General features: G+C 41.7%; 1 protein-coding gene across 3 annotated transcripts in view; it reads right to left on the bottom strand.

Moving 5' to 3' along the window:
* LOC117558661 (bone morphogenetic protein receptor type-1B-like) overlaps window positions 1-26,884 on the bottom strand; it is an 89,841-nt gene that overhangs the window by 11,348 nt on the left and 51,609 nt on the right. The window contains exon 3 of one of the 3 annotated variants that reach the window (XM_034234986.1): window positions 26,507-26,879. The exons of the other annotated variants lie outside the window; for them this stretch is intronic. Within the exon in view, the coding sequence (XP_034090877.1) occupies window positions 26,507-26,606 (100 nt within the window). The 5' untranslated portion in view covers window positions 26,607-26,879. The remainder of the gene's footprint in view (window positions 1-26,506; window positions 26,880-26,884) is intronic. 3 annotated transcript variants of the gene reach the window in all.

Here is a 26,884-nt window from a genome sequence, read left to right as displayed (position 1 = left end):
GTCCGGTTGAATCTAACCCTGGTGCGTTTAGCCGCTTGGTGCGGTTAATTTGGGTCAGTGTGAACACAGTCCGAGACCTCTGAAGTGAACTAAACAACCAGACTCTGGCCCGCTAAAATAGGTGGTCTCGGAGCGCTTGCTTGCGAACTCTGGAGCGGTTCATTGCTGGTGTGAACGCAGTCCGCACCAAAACATAGGAAGCGTAGTATTTACGTGTCACAAGAACGCGGATGTCTTCAAAAATCTTTAGCGAAAGAGTCTTTCAAGACATCCGCGGTTGTTAATTTAAAGAGTGAAGCAGAATTAAGTGTTGAACAGTGTCGTGTAAAGTAAAAATGCTCCGTCAACTACATAAAAGTAAGAACACCTGTCGTCGGTGAAACGCCCCTCCTTACTGCAGAACGTCTCATTATGTTATGTTTTTTAACGGACGTTGCCTGATTATATAATCATATGCGCTCGCCGCTAGTGTCTGTTGATCTCCAGATTAACAGCAGCATGAGAATAACCTGCGGAAAGTGCCGATGCTCCATGGCGGAGGCTCCGGTAGAAATTGCCGGGATTTGCGTTTTTACCCCCTTAATGTCTCACCAATTGTTGAACAGCATTTCACACTAAATGCGCTATTGCCACACACACACAGAGCCGAGCTTGAATGACACAAGCACACGTTTATTTCCATGCAACTCTCCGATTGTTCTGGTGTCATGCCTCTGTTGCATTCACTGAACACGGGAAATTACAGTCCTACCGTCCTCTCTTGTGTCATGATGAAGTTCACGTAAAGCACGGTCAATGTATTATATTATTGAGGGAGAATTGTCCGGGGCTACAGAAAAAACATTCGGGGCTAAAGTCCCGAATGCCCAGGCCAGGCAACGCCACTGATAGAGAGATACAAATACTATATAGTTTAGATGAGAAAAGGCATCAAAATGCCAGGTTACTAGTATTTATCATGTAAACAGGGAACATGAATAACCCGATCTCTCTGTGCTCATGTAAACACCATATCCCCAATATGATCATAACCGGGATAATACTCATAAACATGTAGAGACGCAGTCAGTGTGTTTTACTGGAGCCTCAGTTCGATAAGAGATTATTTTCTGAGTTCTTTAACTTAGGTACTCTCTCTCAAAATGGTAATGTGCATTATGTTTTAATTATACTTCTTATCATTCAGAAGCTTTTTGTGTGTGTTTATGTTTTACTGAGTGCTTATAGGCAATTTCCATCCAAGTATTCAGTTAACTATTTATTTTCTGTGCACATTACATAGACTAGCTAATATTCTACCTACTGCTTGGGACTTTGAGTCTTCAAAATGTCCAATGTCACAGACTGGGACTTACTTTAGAGTCAGTTGTATTTACATTCAGTAGACTTGCTATGATTCAATGTGAAAGAGTATACTGCTCAATAAATAATTATCACTTCACCACCTCTCTTGACATCTAGGCGCTTGAGAGTGAGTCAGAGGCAGAATACAGGGACAGTGGAGAGAGGTCCATTGCTGAGGTGAGTGATGAAAGGGAAATGACAGTTTAGAGTAAATTGTGACTCTCATCCCAGAATTTTAAGGAAATCAGTGGGGATATTGAACAGGAAACATTTCAGTCAAGGGGCATCATATGACCAATATAGACAGAAGAGCAACATTTATTTGAACATTTAAGTCAATGATACCATTCCTAGGTGAAGTTAACATCTCTTTGGAGTCAGATCAGTCTCAATATTAATAAATGCTCACAGAAGGATTCACAAATGTATTTTGCGATTTATATATAAATGACTCTCCACAACAATATCTCTCAATGCACTCACAAATATTTATTGTTGTATATAAATGTACAAAAAATGGGCACTTAAACTGCTTTTTATTAATTCAAAGACGGCTCTGAATTAATAATCAAATATGTGTCCTTTCTTTACTACTGGATGAAATTACAAAATGTACCCATCATTTTCCTCATGCTAGTATAGCCACATAAAAGTATCAAACCACCTTTTTTTATGGTGTGTGTGTGTTCGTGTGTGTGTGAGAGAGAGGAACAGAGAATGTGTGTGTGTGTGAGAGAGAGAGAGACAGTGGGAAAGAGATAAAACAGGAGAGAAAGAAAAAAGGAATGCCCACTGCCGAGCAGAATGTTTTAGAAAACAAGAAGGCGCCGACCTTGCATGTTATCCAAAGCTTTTCTTCAAGAAAGAAGAGTGCCTCCATGGAGGTGAGAATTATATGTGAAAAATCGCATTTTGACCAAGTGGAAAAGTGCGTACTTTAAAAACGACTAGATAGAGAGATAAGGCATCCTTTTATAATGTATTATTGGATGGTTTGAGAGGCCATTGGTAATGCCATTAAAGGAAAAGTAGGGTAAACTTGAGGTCTTAGAAAATATTTCCCCTGTGGTTTCGTCTTGGCCGTAAGGTGCAACTCAACGAGCACTGACCAATGGGGCTCCAGTCCAAACCTCACTAAGTACCACCAACGTCAAAACAGGCAGAAAGTCAAACTACTAGTGCTCTGAAAAATTTAGGCACTTCACTGACACTATAATTGTTTCAAGCTCTTTCACTAAAATGGCCTTTCAGATGCCAGTGTTAGCTTTCAGGTCTCCCTTATAGGCTTTTTCAGGCTTGATGGCAGGATATAGGGGCCACTGTAAACACGCAATTAACAACCGTGGCCTCACAAACCCCCAAAAGCTAAAAGGCCTCTCTCCAACAGATACCACTTTGTAAAAACTTGAATGCAGAAAGAAAGGAAGAAGACAGATATTTAGATAGATAGAGGGGATATAAGTTAGGGAGAGATTGAGATTGTGCATGAGATGGAAAGATGAAGATAGGAGAATAAAGAGGAAGATAGGCAGACAAAAAGACGCGGGGAAACAGAGAGAGAGAGAACATATTCATTAGTTATCCTGGTCATGTCAAACAAGGCCTACCAGAAAAAAAACCTTTCAGCGAGCCCATGTAAACACAACCCGCCCCCCCCCCCCCCCCCTTCCACTTAAGACACACTCATTTGACAACACGGCTCCCTTCCTGCCCCCTTCTTTCCTCTAAGTAGTAGTTCATCTTGCTGGTGTTTGGCAGGCACGTCGGTACAGAGAAAGATACATGGAAGGTGAAAGGTTTTGGCTCCGACTCTCTCTCTAGACTTCCATGTACTTTCAGCGCTGGTCTTATCTCCATGTTCTTCTTCCTGTCAATGCTGAGATGCGCCGAGCCATCCCACATGTACAGGAATGTCTTAATGAACCCTGCTTTGTGATCTGGAAGCTGGATGCTGGGAAGTGAAGGTCAACTCTTTGGCTGTTTTGACTGAACTTACTTTGATATTCAAATATGTTCTGTCTTCGAGTCCTGTGACAAAGCTCTCTCTTTTACTACTTTATTACTATTCTAATAATATTGGAGGAAAAAGGATCAGACAGATTCCCTTACACTTCTATTCCTGCCAAAGTCGGATTAAGAGGTTGCACTAATTGACACGGCTATCAAAGTAAGACAACGTGCTGGGTTTCGCAGTCTCTGGCTCATAGAAAAAATAAGAAGTTATCCCTCCATCGTCTTTTTCATTTACAACGTTCAAAAGATGCAGTATATCTTTAAAACAGACATATTAAAACATCATGTGTCTTTCTTCTCCCACATTTTAACATCTCTTTATTAATTCACTCACCTAAAACTAAAAGCTGCTTCAAGCTCAAGTAGACATATAACAACTGAAACTGCTTGATTGTTATGAACTACTCATTTAATCAATCAAAAAAGCAATCCTCCTTTTGTAAATCAGTCCTTTCAGAAGAACAAAGTTAAAATAATAACTTACGTCTTAAAAATCAGTGAATCAGCAACCAGGACTGAGACCGACCACCAAGGAACTATCACAAAGGATAGAAGCGATGTAAACCGCGTAACAAAACCAGTGAAAGGAGAGATGAGAGAAGCTGTTGGAGCTTCATTCATCTATTCTATCCTCCAACATCATCATCAACAGCTCTTCAAGCATTCCTTCATTATGTCACACTGATGAATGATGCAGTAATGAGCCAGTGCAAGTCTCTGGCTATACAGCTGACATCTGCTAGCTTTATGCTGCGACCAGTTGTGTGTGTGTGTGTGTGTGTGTGTGTGTGTGTGTGTGTGTGTGTGTGTGTGTGTGTGTGTGTGTGTGTGTGTGTGTGTGTGTGTGTGTGTGTGTGTGTGTGTGTGTGTGTGGTGTGTGTGTGTGTGTGTGTGTGTGTGTGTGTGTGTGTGTGTGTGTGTGTGTGTGTGTGTGTGTGTGTGTGTTTGTGAGTCCCCTTGCATGGGGATGAGTGACAGGTACACAAGGGTACCGGAACTCTAGGTTCGTTACAGAAGGCCCTCAGCATTCCCTCTGGAATACAAGGAAATGATGAAACGGTCCTGAAGGCGGTGTGAGAGAGCAAAGCAATGAAAAGAAGAGAAAGAATACCAGCTGGTCCCTTCATCAAAAGCTCCTTCTCATGGCCATCTGTGGGCTGCTACTCATCACAAAACAGCTTGTATCAATTCAAAGACACTGGGCATCGGGCTGGATCGGTAGGCTGTGGCTGTGATTCTGATACCAATAATTAAAATCCGGCTTCTTCTGATCTGAATACATAATACAAACTACATCTGATTAGTCATAAAGATATAAATAAAAGCCATGCACACTATACTTTGGCAAAGTAGTGCACAGAAAATGGAGATTAAGCTAAATCATGACTTTTCTTAAAACGTTCTTGTCTACGCTATGGTAATAGGTTTATAGGATCCAGATCCCCTTCTGTTTCATTTAGGTATAATACTATTGAATTTCTAAATATTTACTCTATCAAGATTTATATATATATAAAATATAACATTACATGGGATGTGGTGGAGGTTTTTGGCTATAGTATGAACTCCTACTGAACACTATTACAATGTCATTCCAAATCAGTACATTGAGGCAAAAATAACTGGCTTATGTATTTGTTTCAAATATCAGATGTTCAGTAAATCTGAAATGCATGTCAAAATAATTGCAGAAGAGATGGAAAATGTCCTCCTACACCTCTTTTCAAACTATTCCTATGGCAGTGGCGGTTCTAGACCAATTTGACTGGGGGGGCCACTGGGGGGCCAGTTATTTTCTGAGGGGGGCACAATAAATGCAGGACGAAAAAGAGAACTAGACAGTATGAAGTAATTGCGCATAAGAAAACAATGCAATACAGTTATTGGTATTTGTTTCAGTACACTTATTTATTTCAGATAGATCTTATAGTTATTACTGTTAGCTTCAGCTTAAGTTATAGTGCAATGTTTGCACTAACACCATATTTATATAAAAATAAAGGCAATGAACAGTTACATCTCTACTTTACATAAGGGTGTCTGCACAATCTCACATTACAGCAACAAAATACTGCGGTTTTTGGCAAACCGAGTACCAGAAAATATACATTTAAAAAAAAAAAAAAAAAAATGTTCATTGTTAGGGGGGCCAGAGGGGGGTCAGAGGTCAGTGTTAGGGGGGCACTGCGCCCCCCCCCCCCCCTGCCCTCCCTAGAACCGCCCCTGTCCCATGGACGACTAATGAAGCTACCGGACACTCCGGCAGATCCTTTAAGCAGCAGCTCTTCTCCTCCGTCAGACAGATGTGTATGTCAAAAAGGAATGCTTTACTATAAGCAATGAAATTGAGTAATGCAACACATACAGTACACTTGTTTGACACATCTTACATTTTTTGTTTTTGTTTTAAATATTTAAACTTCATATTAAAATATAATCTTCAAAAATAATACAAGATACAACAAAACATATTTATCAAAGTAGAAGGAAAGTGTCTCTAAGAAACATAGATTTGATATATTATTGTGTCCTCAAAGCCAATGTGAAGGAAGTTTTAATAACCAGTGTTGTTTATGAATCTGTTTGTTTTTACCCCTCTGGGTTTATTCTATGTGCTCTAGTATGGCACAATAATAACCAAAACTGGTATCATGAAGCTCTCCAATTTCCCCACACAAACACATTTAACATCTGCATCAACCGCAGTGACTGTAGCAATTACTGATATGAAATGAACTGTGAATGAACTTTTCCAATTAGTTCCATTAGTGGTTTTCTGGGTAGTAATTATTTTGCCGTCTGAAAGCCTGTTCTTTTCCCCTTGTTAATATGCACGGACGTGTACTACAACATATTCAAACAAGTTTATCCAAACCACAAATTATACATTTGACCCACAGCCTTCAACATGTGGTTTCTAATGACAACTGAAATGAAATGTCTCACAAACAAAACAACAACAAATTAACTAAGTGTAAAAATAGTGGCCTGACCGACTGGCAGATGATTGATAAAACTGCACTTTAATCAGACGTGAAAAAAGTGATATGCCTACTAAGCTTTATACTGCATAATGTAAATCTGGTTTATGCACTAAAACCAGCACACCCATCCCAGAGTGATACATAGTGTTAAATGACAATACACACACCATCAAAGTCCATTCAAACTTGGCAGCTATTTCATATTATATATTGTATTATAATCCCGTGATATCATCATATGACTAATTGTCCCATCATGGTGGTATGCAAAATTCACCTCTATGAACTGATAAACAATCGCAACACACATGCCAAGTCGATGGTTGGCCATGGCAAATGTGACAACGCAAGTTTAAGATTTCACACTGTGGATATAACAGAGCAACAGAAAACACACTGACACACTCTCAAATGGAGTACGATAGCTTGGTAGAAGACTCTGCATTTTTGCTAGATTCAGTCGTTCGGAAGAAACGGGGTACCACCCAGAAGTCTAGTCATGATGTCACCTTTTTTGTGTGAGCACATGTGTCTGGGAATGAAATTAAAAGCCAAACCGATACAAAACAAGGAAGACAGAGAAACTATGAAATGCTTTAATGCTTTTTTTTACAGTAAATCTAAAAGACTTTCTCTTTTCTCACACATGTACAGAAATCTATCAAGCATGTCGATATTACACATTTATAAGATAAGCATCCTTAAGCTGAAGTTTGTTTTAAAATGAGGCTGCTAAATGACCCAAAAGTATTCTCTTTTATATATGGTTGCTCTTCACATGGTCAACACAACATGCAGGAACACATAATATACACTCTTTTTTTGCTGGCAGGCTAAGAAATTGCCCTTGAAACAAACATCAACTGCAGAATTCCCTTAAATAAATACTCCAAGTGACAAATGTTAAATACAAAACAAAGAAAGACACTATGTCTTACACCAATAAGGGTAGATGTACAGAATGAGGAGGAAAATGTTTACGTCATCATAACAAGAAGTTACACATTTTAATGCAAATGTATTCTCCGAAGCAAAGTTGACTGAAATCAAATGCTTATTCAAAGGTCAAATTTAAGTCTGGCATCTGTACAAAATTAGCTAAATGGGCAAACAGCAGGTTCCAAATATTCAGTGCACAAGTTCAACTTTGTTCAATTGGTATGCCCACAAATTGCTTGATTAAAGTGAATGCTCTGATTAAGATACTTGTTTTGCTAAGTTGTTTACAGGGTTCATGCCCAGAGACTCAGGTCAAGCTGTTTTGGTACTAAAGTTAATTTCAGGAATGATGTGAGGTATCATTTAAGCTGATAAGAGACAAGAAGATATATTTTGCAAGTTTATTTTACTTAAAACATTAAGCTATCTATATAGCTTAATGAGAATGTGACATTTCACTTTTTCGCTATCAATTTATATTCTGTTCACTCCTGAACTGTAGTGGCAAAAGCAATTTAAACACTGACATTCATAACTTGTTTTCTAAAGGTATGCTTCTGAGGCTTGACATCATCGATTCTCAGAATATATATTTTTGACAGACTTTTATATCATAAATCATTTTAACATCACGTGTTCCCCAGAGTTATTATATCCAACTACAGTACCACTTCAACAACTAGTAACGGCGAGCTTTTTGTGTCATTGTTTCTGCTTAAACTTCTGCATCTTTTTAGCTCCCATCATCCTTTAGTTCTTCTGACAAAGCATGCAGTGGTAAAAAGCTAAATACATTAATAGCAAACACAATAATATCTTACCACCGTGCACACAAACACACACCCACACACACCGTGACTTATACACAATATTGCTGTCACGCAGAACTAATAGCTACAATGATTGCTTTGGCTCAATGATAAATGAACAAAAATCTGTATTTGAGACGTCAGATGATGAGAACACATCAGTGTGTAGGTGAGTGCCTTGCTGCGTGACTGTGGGAGTAGAGAGAGTGTTTGTGTGTGCGTGTAGATGGAGGGTTGATGGTGTTAACATTACAGCTGTCATTTGTTTATTTCCCAGAGTTCTGGTCTGTGGCGTCTCAGTCATCTCCACAGGCTTAAACAGTCACTTTCCATCCATTTACAGCTTGTGTGTGTGTGTGTGTGTGTGTGTATATGTATGTGTGAGAGAGCCTGTGGAATGATATTAATGTGTTTCCTATTAATGTGTGCATAATGTGTGGTATGAGTGAAAACCAGTGTGTGTGTGTGTGAGTCCCTGCTTTGTGTGAGAGTGTGTTTGTGTAAGTGTGCATGTGTTTATAGTTGTATGCGTCCCACTGTCTCCTCCGTATGATTAGCTTCACATTAACTAAGTCACATATCACCCATCAGCGGGCTCCAGGCCTCCTCTGTACTATCTCACTGGACAAACATGCTGTCGTCTAGGCGCGTCGCAAGCACACATACACGCATATACACACACACACATTCAACATGCACCTCCATCTAGAAAGCCATTAGGCACCTATCATAGCATATAATGATTGTCTGTATAGCGAAGCCATTTGGTTTAAAGTGGGCATCTCGACAGACACCCATTACCCTAAATTACAGTCTGTGAATGTATTTATTTTCGCTGCAATATTTATTAAAGTAGCAGTTTTGTTCACTCTCTTTTTGTATTTCATTTTCCTATGATGTTATTAACTAAAACCTACAATTATAGGGCCTTTTCAACTTCATTATTTCAAGTGATTTATTTAAAGTCCTGGTAACAAACAAAAATAATGCATAGTTTCTCTCCCCGATCAACCTTCCACATCCAAAACGATGTTCCAGGTGTCTTGGTAATAAGGGGGGTGTGCAAGTGCATCGAAACACTAAGCCCTGTAGTCCCAGTGCACTGTGACTGTGACAGCCAGCTTTGCTCCGTCTCACCTGTTATTTATCCATCACAGCACTGCATTGTACTGTTCTGTGCCCAGAGCTCACGGCACACACAGTAGGTCACAACAACTAACACAACAATTTAAGTACTTAAGAAACAAAGTGCTACTACTGCTTTTTCTAAATGCCCTGGCAGACACTGTACAATAGCTATAAATGAGCACTATGACAAAGCTGCAAACTGAGGGTAATACTGCCTGAGCTAAAGATAGAGTGAGCAGTTCAAAAACTCTGTATTAATGAAAACAATGAAGAAAAAATATATATGTTTTTTTGAATTTGTTTCTCTCTATGCTGACATATTTCTGTAGCTACAATGTTTATTTTTAAATGCTTGTTTTAAATTGTGTTACTTCCTCTTAATGATTATCACAAAAACAGACCAAAACACGTTCTCATTGTATTCAAAAATCTCTCTTCCTCACCCACTATCTCTCCCTCTCTTACAAACAGACAAAGAAATGTTAGTCCCCTGCTCCAACTGTGTCTTAAGAAGTCAAGGCCAGACCGGTAATCTGACTGGTATAGAATTTACTGAATCTGTATCCATTACAGGATGTAAAACCCCTCAGTCCCAAACCCTCCTCACCTCCCTTACCTTCCACCTTTTAGAGGTCATTTCAAGATCACTTTTTTTCCTCTCAAACACACAACATAGGACCTTTTCAAATATCGCATAACAGGGACTTATATTTATGTCATGCTTTGTCTCTGAGCCCTTATATCCTTAAAGCCCCTGTCACACTGTCCCGAAATTGACACCCGATGGACACACGATAAAAGAAATGTTCAAATTCGGCTGAAAACCCTGAAGAATTATCACTGCACCCGCCTGTGGAATGTTCTGATTATGGGAGACCTATGAGACACATGGAGGAGTCTCCACTGCCCGTCACCCCCCCCCCCTGTCAACGCCTTTGAGGATACTCCGTTCACCCTTTCACCCTCGCCCACCCTCCTGGAGATCGTTGAACACATGAAGGAGATACAGAGGGTTGGCACCGATTCCTTCCTGGATTTCAAAGACCAAACTAAGGCGATACGCAGGGCTGGCAGCATGTCCTTTACCCCCGCTCCTCAACGACGCCCACCAAAATCACCGCAGAGACGCGCACCATCTCCCCCGTCTTCATCACCGTGCCTACGTCAACCACCTCCCCCCCCTGGCAGCATGTCCTTTACCCCCGCACCATCTGCCCCGTCTCCTGATAAGGATGTGTGTGTACAAAACGCAACAAACTCTTACTGATATGTGCTGGGTCCAGGCTCAAGGGCGTATGGCACTCTCAACTCTTTCCAGGACACGCCGGGGCCCTGCCTGCCTATAGCTTTGCCGATATCTGTGTTGATAGGTAATAGATTAAGAGCGGTGAATCATTTTAGAAACAGGAAGCGCTCAAACGTTTGTGTGAGTTTATCTAATTTAGCATTGATTCCATGTCAGCCACAACTTGTTAAAAAAAACATGACTGATAGTGTGTTTAACAAACTTAAACTAGCTTTATTAAATGTCAGGTCTTTGGCAGGAAAAACATTTTTAATCAATGATTTTATCACTGAGCACAATCTCGATTTTATGTTTTTAACAGAAACTTGGATTGAACAAAATAACAGTGCAGCTGTTCTTATCGAATCAACCCCTCCCAACTTTAGTTTTATGAGTCAGGAAAGAATGCATAAGAAAGGGGGTGGAGTTGCTATTCTGTTCAATGATTCCCTTCAATGCAGGAAGACATCGTATGGAAACTTTGATTCTTTTGAATATGTGGCACTTCAGCTGAAATGCTCCTCTCGAGCTCTGTTCCTAAATATCTATAGACCACCCAAATACTGTGCAAGCTTTTTTGATGACTTTACTGAACTGCTGTCTATAGTGTGTATTGACTTTGACCGTCTAGTCATTGTTGGTGATTTTAACATCCATGTTGACAACCCCCAGGACAGAGGGGCAAAATAACTGTTTTGTGTTCTTGATAGCTATGGACTGACTCAGCATGTGACGGAGCCCGCGCACAATAAGGGGCACACTCTGGACTTAATTATCTCAAAGGGTCTGAATATCTCTAAGGTTGTGGTGACTGATGTTGCACTCTTTGACCATTCCTGTGTTTTCTTTGAGAGCTCTATTTCTGTTCACAAAAATGTTCAAAAAGAGATAACTACAAAGCGATATTTAACTGAAAATACTAGGGAAATGTTTATTCAGAACTTTTCTTCCACACTTGCCCCTGCTAACATCTCAGTAAATGAGCTAGTAGATCATTTTAATTCAAAAATTAAAAATGTTATAGATGCCATTGCTCCAACTAAGGTAAAGGAAGTGTCTGGCAAGAAAATATCTCCATGGAGAAAGGCCATGACCGTGAAAACAGAAAAAAGAGAATGTCGAAAAGCTGAACGCAGGTGGCGAAAAACAAATCTCCAGGTTCACTTTGAAATCTATAAAGAGAGACTTGGCCTTTATAATTTGGAATTGAAAAACGCACGACAATCGTTCTTCTCTGACATCATTACCAAAAACAAAAACAACGCACGTGCTTTGTTTGCTACCGTCGACAGACTAACTAACTAACTAACCCCCAGTGTCAGTAGCCTCTGAATTTCTATCCACCAGGGCGTGCAATGATTTTGCCTCCTTTTTCACTGACAAAATTCAGAAAATCAAACAAGCAGTCAGTGCCTCTGCATCAGGAACAGCAAATGTGTTGTCTCTGTGTCCACCTAATATCAATTCAAACACCATGACACAATTCCATCAGATTAATGATAAAAACCTAGAAGACATTATATAACTTCTGAAATCCTCCTCCTGCTGCCTTGATATTATTCCAACAGGATTTTTCAAAGATGTTTTGCCTTGCATGGCCTCAGATCTACTTCATATAGTAAACAAATCTCTTCACTCAGGTATTTTTCCACAGGCCCTGAAAACTGCAGTCATTAAACCGCTCTTAAAAAAGAATAATCTAGATGCTTCAGTAATGAACAATTACAGGCCCATATCAAACCTCCCATTTCTAGGTAAAATCATTGAAAAAGTTGTTTTTCAACAGTTGAGTAATTTCTTGCATTTAAATAACTGTTTCGATGTGTTCCAGTCAGGCTTTCGTCCAAACCACAGCACTGAGACTGCTCTTGTAAAGGTCTTTAATGACATCCACTTAAACACAGACAGTGGCAGAACTTCAGTGTTAGTATTATTAGATCTCAGTGCTGCGTTTGACACTGTTGACCACAGCATATTACTAGACCGACTGGAAAACTGGGTGGGACTTTCGGAAACAGTTCTGAATTGGTTTGAATCCTACCTAAAGGACAGAAACAACTTTGTTTCTATAGGTACATACACATCTGAGTTGACAAATATGACATGTGGGGTTCCTCAAGGCTCCATCTTGGGGCCTCTTCTCTTTAACATCTACATGCTACCACTGGCTCAGATAATGAAAAACAACAAAATAAGTTACCATAGCTATGCAGATGACACACAAATCTACGTAACAATTTCACCAGGAGACTATGCTCCAATTCAAACACTGAGTAAGTGCATTGAACAAATCAATGACTGAATGTGTCAGAACTTTCTCCAATTAAACAAAGATAAAACTGAGGTAATGGTTTTTGGAGCAAAGTCAGAACGTATAAAAGTGAGCGCTGAGCTTCAGTCTGCAATGTTCAAAACAACAGATAAAGCCAGAAATCTAGGTGTAGTCATGGACTCTGACCTGAGTTTCAACAGTCACATTAAAACTGTTACTAAATCAGCCTACTATCACCTAAAGAATATATCTTAAAAGACTTAAATGTCACAACAGGAAAACCTGTCCATGCTTTTATCTTCAGTAGACTGGACTACTGTAATGGTGTCTTCACAGGTCTCACTAAAAAATCTATTAGGAAGCTGCAGTTGATTCAGAACGCCGCTGCTCGAGTCCTCACTAACACTAAGAAAGTGGATCACATCACTCCTGTTCTGAAGTCTTTACACTGGCTTCCTGTGTGTCAAAGAATAGATTTCAAAATACTGCTGCTGGTTTATAAAGCACTGAATGGTTTAGGCCCAAATTACATTTCTGACCTCCTGCTAAATTATGAACCATCCAGATCTCTCAGGTCTTCAGGGACTGGTCAGCTTTCTGTCCCCAGAGTCAGAACTAAACATGGTAAAGCAGCGTTCAGTTACTATGCTCCAAATATCTGGAACAAACTCCCAGAAACCTGCAGGTCCGCTGCAACTCTGACTACTTTTAAATCCAGGCTGAAGACTTTTCTTTTTGGCGCTGCTTTTAATTGAACTATTCATATCTTAGACTGCGCTGTAACTTTTATCCATGTATTTTTTCTTTTAATGTTTTAAATTTAAACGTAATTAAACTCCATGACATTTATGAGAGGGACTGCTCAAAAGTAGGATATTTGGGATATCCATCGTAGCCAGGGTTTACGATCAGTTTTTAGGTGAGTTGTACTGAGGAACAAGTATCACAGCACCGACGGATGAAAAATAGTGTTTTGGTAACACGGGGTGTTCAGGTAACACTTAAAGACTATGTTATGGAACGCAAAGCAGAGTAGGGGGCTAGTACACCCTCCTGAGGGTCCGATTGTGGATGTCATGCGAGCAAAACATGGTGAAAACCGTCTGAAACTCCATGACATTTATGAGAGGGACTGCTCGAAAGTAGGATATTTGGGATATCCATCGTAGCCAGGGTTTACGATCAGTTTTTGGGTGATTTGTACTGAGGAACAAGTATCACATCACCGACGGGTGAAAAATAGTGTTTTGGTAACACAGGGTGTTCAGGTAACACTTAAAGACTTTGTTATGGAATGCAAAGCAGAGTAGGGGGCTAGTACACCCTCCTGAGGGTCCGATTGTGGATGTCATGCGAGCATAACATGGTGAAAACAATCAGTCTAAATTAACAATCGGGACGGAAATGTTCGGATTTCCAAAGGGAGGTTCTGTGAATAAATTAAAAATCAAGAACCGAAATAATTGAACTATTCATATCTTAGACTGCACTGTAACTTTTATCTTTTAAATGTTTATTTTATTAGCTTTTCTTTTTAATGACTGATTTTAAATGCCATTTTCATAATGTCTTTCATTTTTTGTTTTTCTTTTAATGTTTCTTTTATTATCTTTTACTGTTTTTAAATGCCTTTGTCTGAATGTCTTTCATTTTTGTAAAGCACCTTGAATTGCCTGGTGCTGAAAGGTGCTATATAAATAAACTTGCCTTGCCTTGGCTTGTGATCGTAGCAACATTGGGCCATTCGTGAGGGCATCATCGTGTGCATCTGGACCCGGTGACAACATTACCTATTGACGCAGCAACCACTGTAAGTTATATTCTTGTTTAATTAGACTTCTCGGTTTCATTTATTCGACTCTGTATAATTGTTACTGTAGCTAAAACGGCTAAATCGCTTTTGAGAGATTTTAAATCTCAGATCTGCTCAGGCGAAACCTGCTTTACAGCTCTCAGCACTCAAGCCTGCATTATTAACATAGGCAGGGCCAGTCTATTGATTGCGTGAAGTAGAACTGCGTGACTCAGTCATCCTTTAGCTCAAAAAGCATTTAAATACCGCATTTAGAAACTGATGAACTCAGTGTGCATCTGGACCCGGTGACAACATTACCTATTGACGCAGCAACCACTGTAAGTTATATTCTTGTTTAATTAGACTTCTCGGTTTCATTTATTCGACTCTGTATAATTGTTACTGTAGCTAAAACGGCTAAATCGCTTTTGAGAGATTTTAAATCTCAGATCTGCTCAGGCGAAACCTGCTTTACAGCTCTCAGCACTCAAGCCTGCATTATTAACATAGGCAGGGCCAGTCTATTGTCGCCCATCAGCTGTAGATAGTTAACTAATTAACTTCAGCTGTGAGAACTGAGCAATCAGGCGTCCATTTCGGGTAGCTCTTTCCTGGAGCGGCAGCTTCAGCGGCAGACAGGCTAAGACTGACAAAGACATTAGAGTCCTACGGGAGTCACGAGGAGGCAAATCCTACTTTGATTGAGCTAAGTATCGTTGGCGTTTTTAATTTTTACTTTTGTTGTTTAGCCCCTCATGCTATAATCATGTGTATTTTCTCCATTCCTGTTCATGTGTCTTCTCGCAATTATCACTGGCCCCGTGTATCTCCTAATCGATATAACCGGCCTGCTCTCGTCTATCCCACGTGCTCCACTGAGATCCATCATCTAGTTTCAGGTGGCCTGTGGAACTGCCAGTCAGCTGTTCCTAAGGCTGACTTCATCTCTGGCTACACCTCCCTGCAGTCTCTGGATTTCCTTGCTCTCACTGAGACCTGGATTACTCCATCCAACACATCCACCCCAGCAGCTCTCTCCACTGCATATTCCTTCTCCCATACACCCAGACCCACTGGCAGAGGAGGTGGCACTGGTCTCCTGCTCTCTCCCAAATGGAGCTTTTCCCTCTTCAAGCTACCTAACTTTACTCCTTCCACCTTTGAGTTCCATGCCGTCACAGTAACCCATCCTATACAGTTAACCATTGTTGTTCTCTACCGTCCACCAGGCGCCTTGGGGGACTTCTTGGAGGAATTAGATCATCTCCTCTCACACATCCCTGAAACTGGCCCTCCCGCTGTACTTCTCGGAGACTTCAACCTCCAGATGGGGAAGATAGACGAACTAACATCTCTGTTAACCGCCTTTGCTTTCTCACTCTCTCCGTCCCCACCGACTCATAAAGCTGGCAATGTCCTTGATCTCATATTCTCAAGGAACTGCGCTACTTCTAACCTCTCTGTAAACCCGCTCCACACATCCGATCACTTCTTCATTTCATTCTCTCTATCCCTTTCCAAACATAACAAACTAATCTCTTCCCATCCTACACTTGTCCGCCGTAACCTTCGCTCCCTCTCTCCCTCTACCTTTGCCTCGTCGGTGCTCTCAGCCCTCCCTTCCTCTGATTCGTTCCAACTACTGCCTCCAAACTCTGCTGCAGAAACTCTCCTCTCTACTCTCTCATCCACTCTGGACTCGCTCTGTCCTCTGACATCTCGGCAGGCTCGTCAGTCCCCTCCGGCTCCCTGGCTAAATGATGCACTGCGTGCTAATAGAACCGTCCTTAGGGCAGCAGAGCGGAAATGGTGGAAATCCAAACACCGTGACGACCTCCTAACCTATCAAGCTCTCCTCTCCTCTTTCTCTGCTTCGATCTCTCAGGCAAAAAGCACTTTCTTTCAAGATAAGATCCAATCTTCCTATTCCAATCCTAAAAAACTATTTTCCATCTTCTCCACCCTCTTGGACCCTCCAAAAGCTCCTCCCCCCTCCTCACTTCTGTCAAGCGACTTTGTTACCCACTTTGAAAAAAAGGTTAATGATATTCGCTCTTCTTTTTCTGACTCACCTTTACTCACCGCTGGGTCACCAGACCTTCCTTCCACCAACACACTAACCTCCTTTTCCCCTCTCTCTCCAAGTGAGGTTCTTACCCTCATTACCTCTGCCTGCCCTACCACCTGTCCTCTGGACCCTATCCCTTCAAACCTCCTTCAGACTATCGCTCCTGATATTCTACCGTTTCTCACCCATTTCATCAACACTTCTCTAACTTCTGGTCACTTTCCAAACAGTCTCAAGGAGGCAAGAGTAAACCCTCTCCTAAAGAAACCCACTCTCAACCCGTCTGATGTTATAAACTACAGGCCTGTCTCTCTCCTCCCGTTCCTGTCTAAATCACTTGAACGCGCTGTCTTTAAACAACTCTCCTGTTATCTCAATCAGAACAACCTTCTGGATCCGCACCAGTCTGGTTTCAAGGCAGGTCACTCCACAGAAACTGCTCTCATTGCTGTTACGGAGGAACTGCACACTGCCAAAACTGCATCCCTCTCCTCTGTCATCATCCTGTTGGACCTGTCTGCTGCATTCGACACGGTGAATCATCAGATCCTCCTTCGCACTCTCCAAAAACTTGGAGTTTCTGGCTCTGCACTTTCCCTCCTCACCTCATACCTGAAAGACCGTACCTACAGGGTGACTTGGAGAGGGTCTGAGTCCGACCCTTGTCAATTAACTACGGGGGTCCCTCAGGGCTCTGTTCTTGGTCCCCTCCTCTTCTCCTTGTACACAAACTCGCTCGGATCAGTCATTAGCCCGCATGGTTTTTCTTACCACTGCTACGCTGATGACACCCAATTAATTCTGTCCTTTCCCCGCTCAGAGACCCAGGTCGTCGCACGCATCTCTGCTTGTCTAGCTGACATCTCTCAGTGGATGTCTGCTCACCACCTCAAGCTCAACCTTGACAAGACTGAGCTGCTCTTCCTCCCGGGAAAAGATTGTCCAACTCTTGACCTGACAATCAACATCGGCACCTCAGTTGTTTCCCCGACTCAGACTGCAAGGAATCTGGGTGTGACCCTAGATAACAACCTGTCCTTCACTGCAAACATCGCTGCTACAACCCGCTGCTGCAGATACACGCTTTACAACATCAGGAAGATACGTCCCCAGCTGACTCAGAAAGCGACTCAGGTTCTGGTCCAGGCTCTCGTCATCTCACGCCTAGACTACTGCAACTCCCTCCTGGCTGGTCTACCTGCATGTGCCATCCGACCTCTGCAGCTCATCCAGAATGCAGCGGCTCGTCTGGTTTTCAACCTTCCTAAATTCTCCCACACCACTCCGCTCCTCCGCTCCCTTCACTGGCTTCCGGTAACTGCTAGAATCCACTTCAAGACACTGGTACTTGCTTACCATGCTGCGAATAGATCTGGCCCTTCCTACATCCAGGACATGGTTAAACCGTACACCCCAGCGCGTGCACTACGCTCTGCATCAGCCAAACGACTCGTTGCGCCCTCGCTGCGAGGGGGACCCAAGTTCCCATCGGCGAAAACACGTGGGTTTGCTATCCTGGCTCCAAGATGGTGGAATGAGCTCCCCATTGACATCAGGACGGCAGATAGCTTGCACATCTTCCGGCGCAAACTGAAAACTCATCTCTTTCGACTCCACTTCGAGCGTTAGAACGATTAACGAAGCACTTTTATACCAATAAAGGACTGGATTACCTAAAGCCAGTTGAGTAGCACTTGAAATGTTTGGCTCTATGAAACCTGATATACTTATATGATTCTGTTTTCTTCAAGGTTGTGTCTTCCTGGTCGAATGTACTTATTGTAAGTCGCTTTGGACAAAAGCGTCAGCTAAATGCAATGTAATGTAATGTAATCTAAGCCATCGTATGACCGCCGGTGGAGTTTCTCAGGCTCCGGCAGCAACTTCGTGAGCGGCAACTTCGTGAGCGGCAACTTCGTGAGCGGCAACTTCGTAAGCGGCAACTTCGTAAGGCACTCGTGAGGACATCTTGTCAAATCGTGTCATCTTCGTGTTATCATCGGTACATTCACCCTCACTCTGACTGATGATAACAAGATGCCCTCACGATGGCCTTACGAAGGGCAAAATTGACACACGAATTCAACACGAAAATGAACCTTCGCAAGGTCCTTCGGCAATTTTTTGGCATGCCAAAGATTTTGCCACCGCTCACGAAGTTGCTGCCGGAGCCTGAGAAACTCCACCAGCGATCATACGATGGCTTAAGATGCCCTCACGAATGGCCCGATGTTGCTACGATCACAGCCGAATTTGAACATTTCCTTTATCTGGAAATAAACCATCGGGTTGTTTTATTGCACAACAAAATCATGTAAACATATTCTGTAAATAACCCAATTTGTGTTCTGTGAAACTAAAAAGGATATAATATATTATTTTGAAGGAGAGTTGACAGGAAGTTGTTGTTGCTATGGAAACAACATTACGGAGAAAATGTAATATGTTCTACATAAAGACGGATAAAGTAAAGAACAAAGTCTGAAGATATCAGTACAGTATCATAGTACTGTAACATAATTGTTTTTGGTACTTTCATTGCAGTTGTATGTCTTAAATGTAATGTAAATGTTGCCTTCGTGTGTGGTTCGGGGCCATCTTCGTGCGAAATTCACAATTCCATATTCGTGTGTCCATCGGGTGTCAATTTCGGGACAGTGTGACAGGGGCTTAACTCCTGCCCCACATTAGCCTTATGGGTCCCGCCTTGTTAAGCCTCCCCTACTCAGGGACCCCCGGTTTGTGGCCCCAGCTGTGTTGAAGAATATTGTACTTTTAGAATCCACGTCCAGTCGATATGTAGGATCTATAGTTTGATAGATATTACGAAGATGATTTGAGGTATGCGGCAGCCTCCATGTAAAGTTACGGGTTGAAAACAGTATTTCCGGTCTCGACGTTTTCATAATAAAACCAATGATCAAATGATTTAACAGTGATATCTGCAGTACTCATCAACTAAAAAACATCAGTTTATCCTTGTTAATTATACGACATTTATTGGTTTAAATTGTGTACAATGCTTTTGTGTTTTTCCCATAGGTTTTTCTCTTTCGATTCTGAGAGACACCTTTCTTTTTTCATCAATTGTTTTAGCCGCAATGCATGTCGGGATATGGTGTTTATGCGATATGAAATCGGAAAAACATAAAAACATTAAAAAAATAAAAATAATACTTTATTCCGAGTGTTCTTTTTTTTCTCTTTGGAAGTCATCACATAACGGCATTTTAATACACGGTTCGGCTGCATTATTACATATCTGCCGTAGATATTTATTTAGAGCCCTGATCAGAAGATCTTTCGGCAGGCTCGTCAGTCCCCTCCTGCTCCCTGGCTAAATGATGCACTGCGTGCTAATAGAACCGTCCTTAGGGCAGCAGAGCGGAAATGGTGGAAATCCATTGTGTGACCTCCTAACCTATCAAGCTCTCCTCTCTTCTTTCTCTGCTTCGATCTCTCAGGCAAAAAGCACTTTCTTTCAAGATAAGATCCAATCTTCCTATTCCAATCCTAAAAAACTATTTTCCATCTTCTCCACCCTCTTGGACCCTCCAAAAGCTCCTCCCCCCTCCTCACTTCTGTCAAGCGACTTTGTTACCCACTTTGAAAAAAAGGTTGATGATATTCGCTCTTCTTTTACTGACTCACCTTTACTCACCGCTGGGTCACCAGACCCTCCTTCCACCAACACACTTACCTCCTTTTCCCCTCTCTCTCCAAGTGAGGTTCTTACCCTCATTACCTCTGCCCGCCCTACCACCTGTCCTCTGGACCCTATCCCTTCAAACCTCCTTCAGACTATCGCTCCTGATATTCTACCGTTTCTCACCCATTTCATCAACACTTCTCTAACTTCTGGTCACTTTCCAAACAGTCTCAAGGAGGCAAGAGTAAACCCTCTCCTAAAGAAACCCACTCTCAACCCGTCTGATGTTATAAACTACAGGCCTGTCTCTCTCCTCCCGTTCCTGTCTAAATCACTTGAACGCGCTGTCTTTAAACAACTCTCCTGTTATCTCAATCAGAACAACCTTCTGGATCCGCACCAGTCTGGTTTCAAGGCAGGTCACTCCACAGAAACTGCTCTCATTGCTGTCACGGAGGAACTGCACACTGCCAAAACTGCATCCCTCTCCTCTGTCATCATCCTATTGGACCTGTCTGCCGCATTCGACACGGTGAATCATCAGATCCTCCTTCGCACTCTCCAAAAACTTGGAGTTTCAGGCTCTGCACTTTCCCTCCTCACCTCATACCTGAAAGACCGTACCTACAGGGTGACTTGGAGAGGGTCTGAGTCCGACCCTTGTCAATTAACTACGGGGGTCCCTCAGGGCTCTGTTCTTGGTCCCCTCCTCTTCTCCGTGTACACAAACTCGCTCGGATCAGTCATTAGCCCGCATGGTTTTTTCTTACCACTGCTACGCTGACGACACCCAATTAATTCTGTCCTTTCCCCGCTCAGAGACCCAGGTCGTTGCACGCATCTCTGCTTGTCTAGCTGACATCTCTCAGTGGATGTCTGCTCACCACCTCAAGCTCAACCTTGACAAGACTGAGCTGCTCTTCCTCCCGGGAAAAGATTGTCCCACTCTTGACCTAACAATCAACATCGGCACCTCAGTTGTTTCCCCGACTCAGACTGCAAGGAATCTGGGTGTGACCCTAGATAACAACCTGTCCTTCACTGCAAACATCACTGCTACAACCCGTTGCTGCAGATACACGCTTTACAACATCAGGAAGATACGTCCCCAGCTGACTCAGAAAGCGACTCAGGTTCTGGTCCAGGCTCTCGTCATCTCACGCCTAGACTACTGCAACTCCCTCCTGGCTGGTCTACCTGCATGTGCCATCCGACCTCTGCAGCTCATCCAGAATGCAGCGGCTCGTCTGGTCTTCAACCTTCCTAAATTCTCCCACACCACTCCGCTCCTCCGCTCCCTTCACTGGCTTCCGGTAACTGCTAGAATCCACTTCAAGACACTGGTACTTGCTTACCATGCTGCGAATGGATCTGGCCCTTCGTACATCCAGGACATGGTTAAACCGTACACCCCAGCGCGTGCACTACGCTCTGCATCAGCCAAACGACTCGTTGCGCCCTCGCTGCGAGGGGGACCCAAGTTCCCATCGGCGAAAACACGTGGGTTTGCTGTCCTGGCTCCAAGATGGTGGAATGAGCTCCCCATTGACATCAGGACGGCAGATAGCTTGCACATCTTCCGGCGCAAACTGAAAACTCATCTCTTTCGACTCCACTTCGAGCGTTAGAACTATTAACGAAGCACTTTTATACTAATAAAGGACTGGCTTACCTAAAGCCAGTTGAGTAGCACTTGAAATGTTTGGCTCTATGGAACCTGATGTACTTATATGATTCTGTTTTCTTCAAGGTTGTGTCTTCCTGGTCGAATGTACTTATTGTAAGTCGCTTTGGATAAAAGCGTCAGCTAAATGCAATGTAATGTAATGTAATGTAATCTTTTGACAAACTGTAAGAAATGCCGCCAAAACTGAGTATCATAAATATATTAGCAATTAAACATCTTCCATTTCTTTTCACACAATACGTCTCCTTGCAGTATCAACACTAATTCAGCTGACTTTTATATTTGATCCAATTGGTAGATAGGCTATATTTACACCATAACGGTGCACAGCTGATAGAAAGGGATTTCTTTGTAGTTTTTAAAGATATTATTTACTACCTTTCCAACTCCTCATGCAGTTGACTGTTACAGGTCTATAGGTTCATGGTACAATGCATAAGCTTCAAATCGAGAGACTGAAACTGTATTTTCCTTTACCGTTCAGTTTTAATTTCACAATAAAGTTAAGTCATATTATGTTTGATATTATTATGTTTTATTAACTCCACCACTGTTTTTTTAACCCGCACCGCCTAGTGGTTAAAGCACGTTATTGAATTTTGTTGTTGAATACGTTTTATTTGATGAAAACATTTAAATATTAAGAGTAGCCTACACACATCGACTGGACGTGGATTCTAAGAGTACAATATACACTTCTCGCCAGAAATCGAATCAAAAAGCATTTTAATGGCCAAACTATTCCACAATTTAGGATTTTCCAGAGAGGGTTATTTGTGAATAAACGTCCCTCCGGAGCATTTGCAATGAACGGGCCGGGAGCATGTTGTTTCTTACACAACCACTAGAGCACCTCTAGTGGTGGTGTAAGAAACAACATACACTTTAAAACGTGTCTCTGGGTCGTAATAAGGGCATGAACAATCGGCCTATACTGTATGGTCGTTTTTTGTAGGAGGACAGGCTGCAAGGAAGATGAAAAAAGGATAAATCTAAGTTGGAGGTTTACCTCAGGACACCAATAAATAGTTTTTAACAAACAGTCAGCAACAGCTGTGTTTCAGTTTCAGAGCCAGCATATCTGTAGTTCTGATAAGGTATCTGTTTCTAGCAAGGGAACTCAACACATCCTGCCAGGAAGCTTTAAGGCTGAGGAGCAGAGCGCTCCACCATCAGTTTGATACATTGACTCAGCTTTCACGCCTTCTGCTTCTCTTTCCTCAAAACTGCATTTCCTGCTAGAAATGTCTGATTCAGTTTTTTTCAAGTATTATAGTTTTGTCAATGTCTTCTTGAGAGCTAAGAACCCCCTCTATAAACTAAACGGAGTGCTTTTTAAGATGATGAGAAGCATCCATTTCACTGTGGGCGAAGGTCAGTGCTAATCAGGCATGCAAATCAGAAACAACATCATCTTTATCAAGCAGGTGTTAAGTGACAGAGAGGGAGAAAAGATGAGGCACACAGATGTTTCCAAATATTTTTTTGCAAACTTAAAACAGTGTTTTACATAAAAACAAAATCTGAAAATTCTGAAATTCTGAAATTCTGCAGTGAGTAACAGAGTCTCATTAGCGGACAGTGACAAAAGCAAAGCAACTGGCAAAGCTTTGACTGTGAAAACTGATACAGCGGTGCTTATTTCCACCAAGGACAATGAAATGTAAGATATCACGCTCACTCCTCACTTCCCAGAACTCACATTGAAGATTGCAGCCTGGCATAGGTGGAAGGTCACAGAGACTGTATGTGTGTGTGAGTGTGCGTAAGCTTGTGCACATTCCCAATGCTCTCATTTCTCCTTGAAAATAATGAACACATTGTACTTTATTTGATTGAGACAACGTCATGGACATGCTGCAAGGCAAACTGTGACCTTGATGTAGACACAACACCATAGCTGTCTACTGCCTGTCTAAAGACCTGTAATGACTCCAGTTCACCTGTGGCTATAGGACCAGGAAACATTAGCTGACCAAGTCTAGACTCCCATTCACCCTACCAACCATCCATGTGCAGTTTAGGCTGGGAGAGTGGAAAGAAACAGTGGAAACACAGTCAGGGAGAGGCAGATAAAGTAAGGATCAGATAATCCTGATAAATAAAATCCTCTCTGTCCACCTGCTCCATCTTATATTTCATACAGTTTTCAAAACAAACATTTGCCCTTTAAGGCACAGTTTAATTGGTTGCCATGACAATCAATCATCTGTTGTCAACCAATGAAGGAGCATATGGCTGGTCCAATCAATCAACCTTGTGTCAACCAATGAATAAAGGCTGTTGCTAACCCCGACCTCAGGGCAAAATGCTATTTCTATAAAGTTTAAACTATTTAAAAACTGCTAAAGTAAACCTGTTTTAACTGTTAGGAGCATCTAGAGAGTGATACAAAAATGAAATACCTAAGCTGATCACTTCTTTCAAAATCTGGATTATTTTTCCCGCTGAGACCAAGCTTGGTGCTCATCCACAATGGCAATGATGCACTATCATCTGGACATTTTTAAGACTCTATTATCTAGCGAAATGCAACACATGACAATATTATTTTTAAGTATGAATTAACACATACTAATAGAGGTGGTAATGTGAAAATATAGGGTTAAGAATGAATAAATATGTGCTCAGATAAACACATTTGTGTTTTTGGTGAGTATTTAAGTCAGATCTTTTGAATAATAGGAGCGCTACATTTATTTTACTAGTCTACAATGGCCAATTAATGTTAAACTGTTATTTATATCAACTAAAACATTACATATCCCAACTCCTCACACTAAAACTGCACTTATGGAGATGTATTATAATGTCCCATATGCAGCACTTGCAGCAATACAATTTGTGAAAGATAGAAAGTGGGGGGAAACAAATGTGCATTTTATAATAAAATATGAAGTCAATATTAATTTATATTTAAAGTTTCAATAGAAAAGGCTTTATAGCAGTTTAACACAAACAAGAACAAAACTTGGTACAGCTCCAACTTTTTGTCAGATTTCACATATGTCTTCCTCTTGGGCAACTGTGGCTGCAGCTTCTTGCACAGAGCAGCCAGTATAACCATGACTCTCAAACACTCTGGCAATTTTAACGTTTGTGTTCCTGTGTACTCATGTGTGCAGTGCAAATGCTTTAATGTCCATGGTATTCAAAATGTATTTCCTTTAAAGGCTCGGTTAAAAAGGTTAACACAGTAACTGCAAGCAAAGGGAGTAAATGAGAACTGGTAACACAGCATGGACTCCATAGGAAAGCCGACTCAGACTGTGACAATGACAGGAAAGATGGACGAGAAAGAGGGGGTGACGTCCAGCCAGAGGTCGCAGCATGACCTCAGCACAAAGCACACTTAGTATGAGGTATGAGACTCTGCTGGCTTAACTTCAGGGCTCCAGCTGAAACAATCTCCGATGACTTTAAATAGACCAACAATAAAGACAGTAACAAAAAATAGGCACGGACGCTATCACTCTTCAGAAATAAGAGTCCAAACCTGAACTTAACAGGACACACTAATGTTTCAATTCCTCCAATCATTTGTATCAATCAGGATCATCTATAGAGCCTCTGTGCCATAGTTAAACCAATGCTGGAAATATAACAGAGGTGCAGTGTCAAACCTTAATGACACACAGCACGGCACTAAACATAACAGACTATTAAATCTGACACTCTCTCTCTCCAACACCTCGCCAATCACACTCCAGATACCAAACATGGTCACAGACAAGCAGCTGATGTGACTGACGGAAACAATGTCGCTCCATGACAATATATTTCTCTATCTGTTTGAAGGATAAAGCAAATACACAGAAAGATATGAAACCTATTGTCCCAGCAATATATAAAACTTGTAAACGTTTGAAATTCAAAGTGATAAGAAAATCAATAATCAATTGTCACAGTCCGACTTACAATTTAACTCAATGTAGTTTTCTATGGTCAGTAGAAAAGCCTCTTGACTAACCATATCAATATGATATCAAATTCATGAGTGTCTGCTTATGACATAATAGTGTTTTGGAAAATGCTTCTAGTCTCAAATTCACTATTATCAAGACACTGAACCCTTTAATTTGACAATTGGAAAATTAAATAAAAAAGATTGTATCTCAGCTGTGCCTTTTTTGAGCTGATAAAATCCTGATGGAGACATGTTACACTTTAACAAAACATTTCCTTGATGCAAAACAACCACATGTCTTATGATCAGGATCATGGCTACATCAGTTGCTACATTTTGGAGCTGATTCCTTAAACTGACACTTCAAGACACTGCAGAGCAAAGTTTTCAATGGAAACTTTTTGAAGTACCATACATGTTTCCACAAAAAGTACAATTCTACATGTGAGAAAAAAACAACCATATGTTTTCAGTAAGTAGACGAAGAACTGACTAAATAAGAAAGTTTAGGTGAAAAAGGAAATCTCACACATTTTTGAGGAGTTGCATCAGAGCAACTTCAGAGCAAAGCTAAGTAAAAACAGCCACTATGTTGAGGAGTACAGAGAGGCTTTGCAGTTACTCACCCTGTGCTTGTGCATGAAGAGAGAACAGTCCAAGCAACAGCAGAGGACTCCGGCTCCAGAGAGAGAGACAGCGCTTCAGCCTTTCTCCCTGCACTGGCATGGTAGAGTCTGCCACTGCGCTCCTCTCTTCTCCTCTCTTCAATACAGTCCACACGGCAGGGTCCGCAGCTCACACACTGCCTCTCCCTCGGAGTGTGTAGTACCAGGGAGAGAGAGAGAGGTGGAGTATTGGGCGAGCAAGCTCCTGTGTGTGTGACTTGTGTGTGTGTGTGTCCACCGCAACGTGAGAAAGTCCACACCACAAAACACACCAGCGGCGGCGGTAGCAGTTGCAGTTGATTGACTTCAACCCGTTCTGACAGAAGCAGCCCAGCTGAG

The sequence above is a fragment of the Gymnodraco acuticeps genome, unplaced genomic scaffold, assembly GCF_902827175.1.
Source record: "Gymnodraco acuticeps unplaced genomic scaffold, fGymAcu1.1, whole genome shotgun sequence".
NCBI lineage: Eukaryota > Metazoa > Chordata > Actinopteri > Perciformes > Bathydraconidae > Gymnodraco > Gymnodraco acuticeps.
Note: the sequence above shows the minus strand (reverse complement) of the source record. Positions and strands in the feature narration are given on the sequence as shown.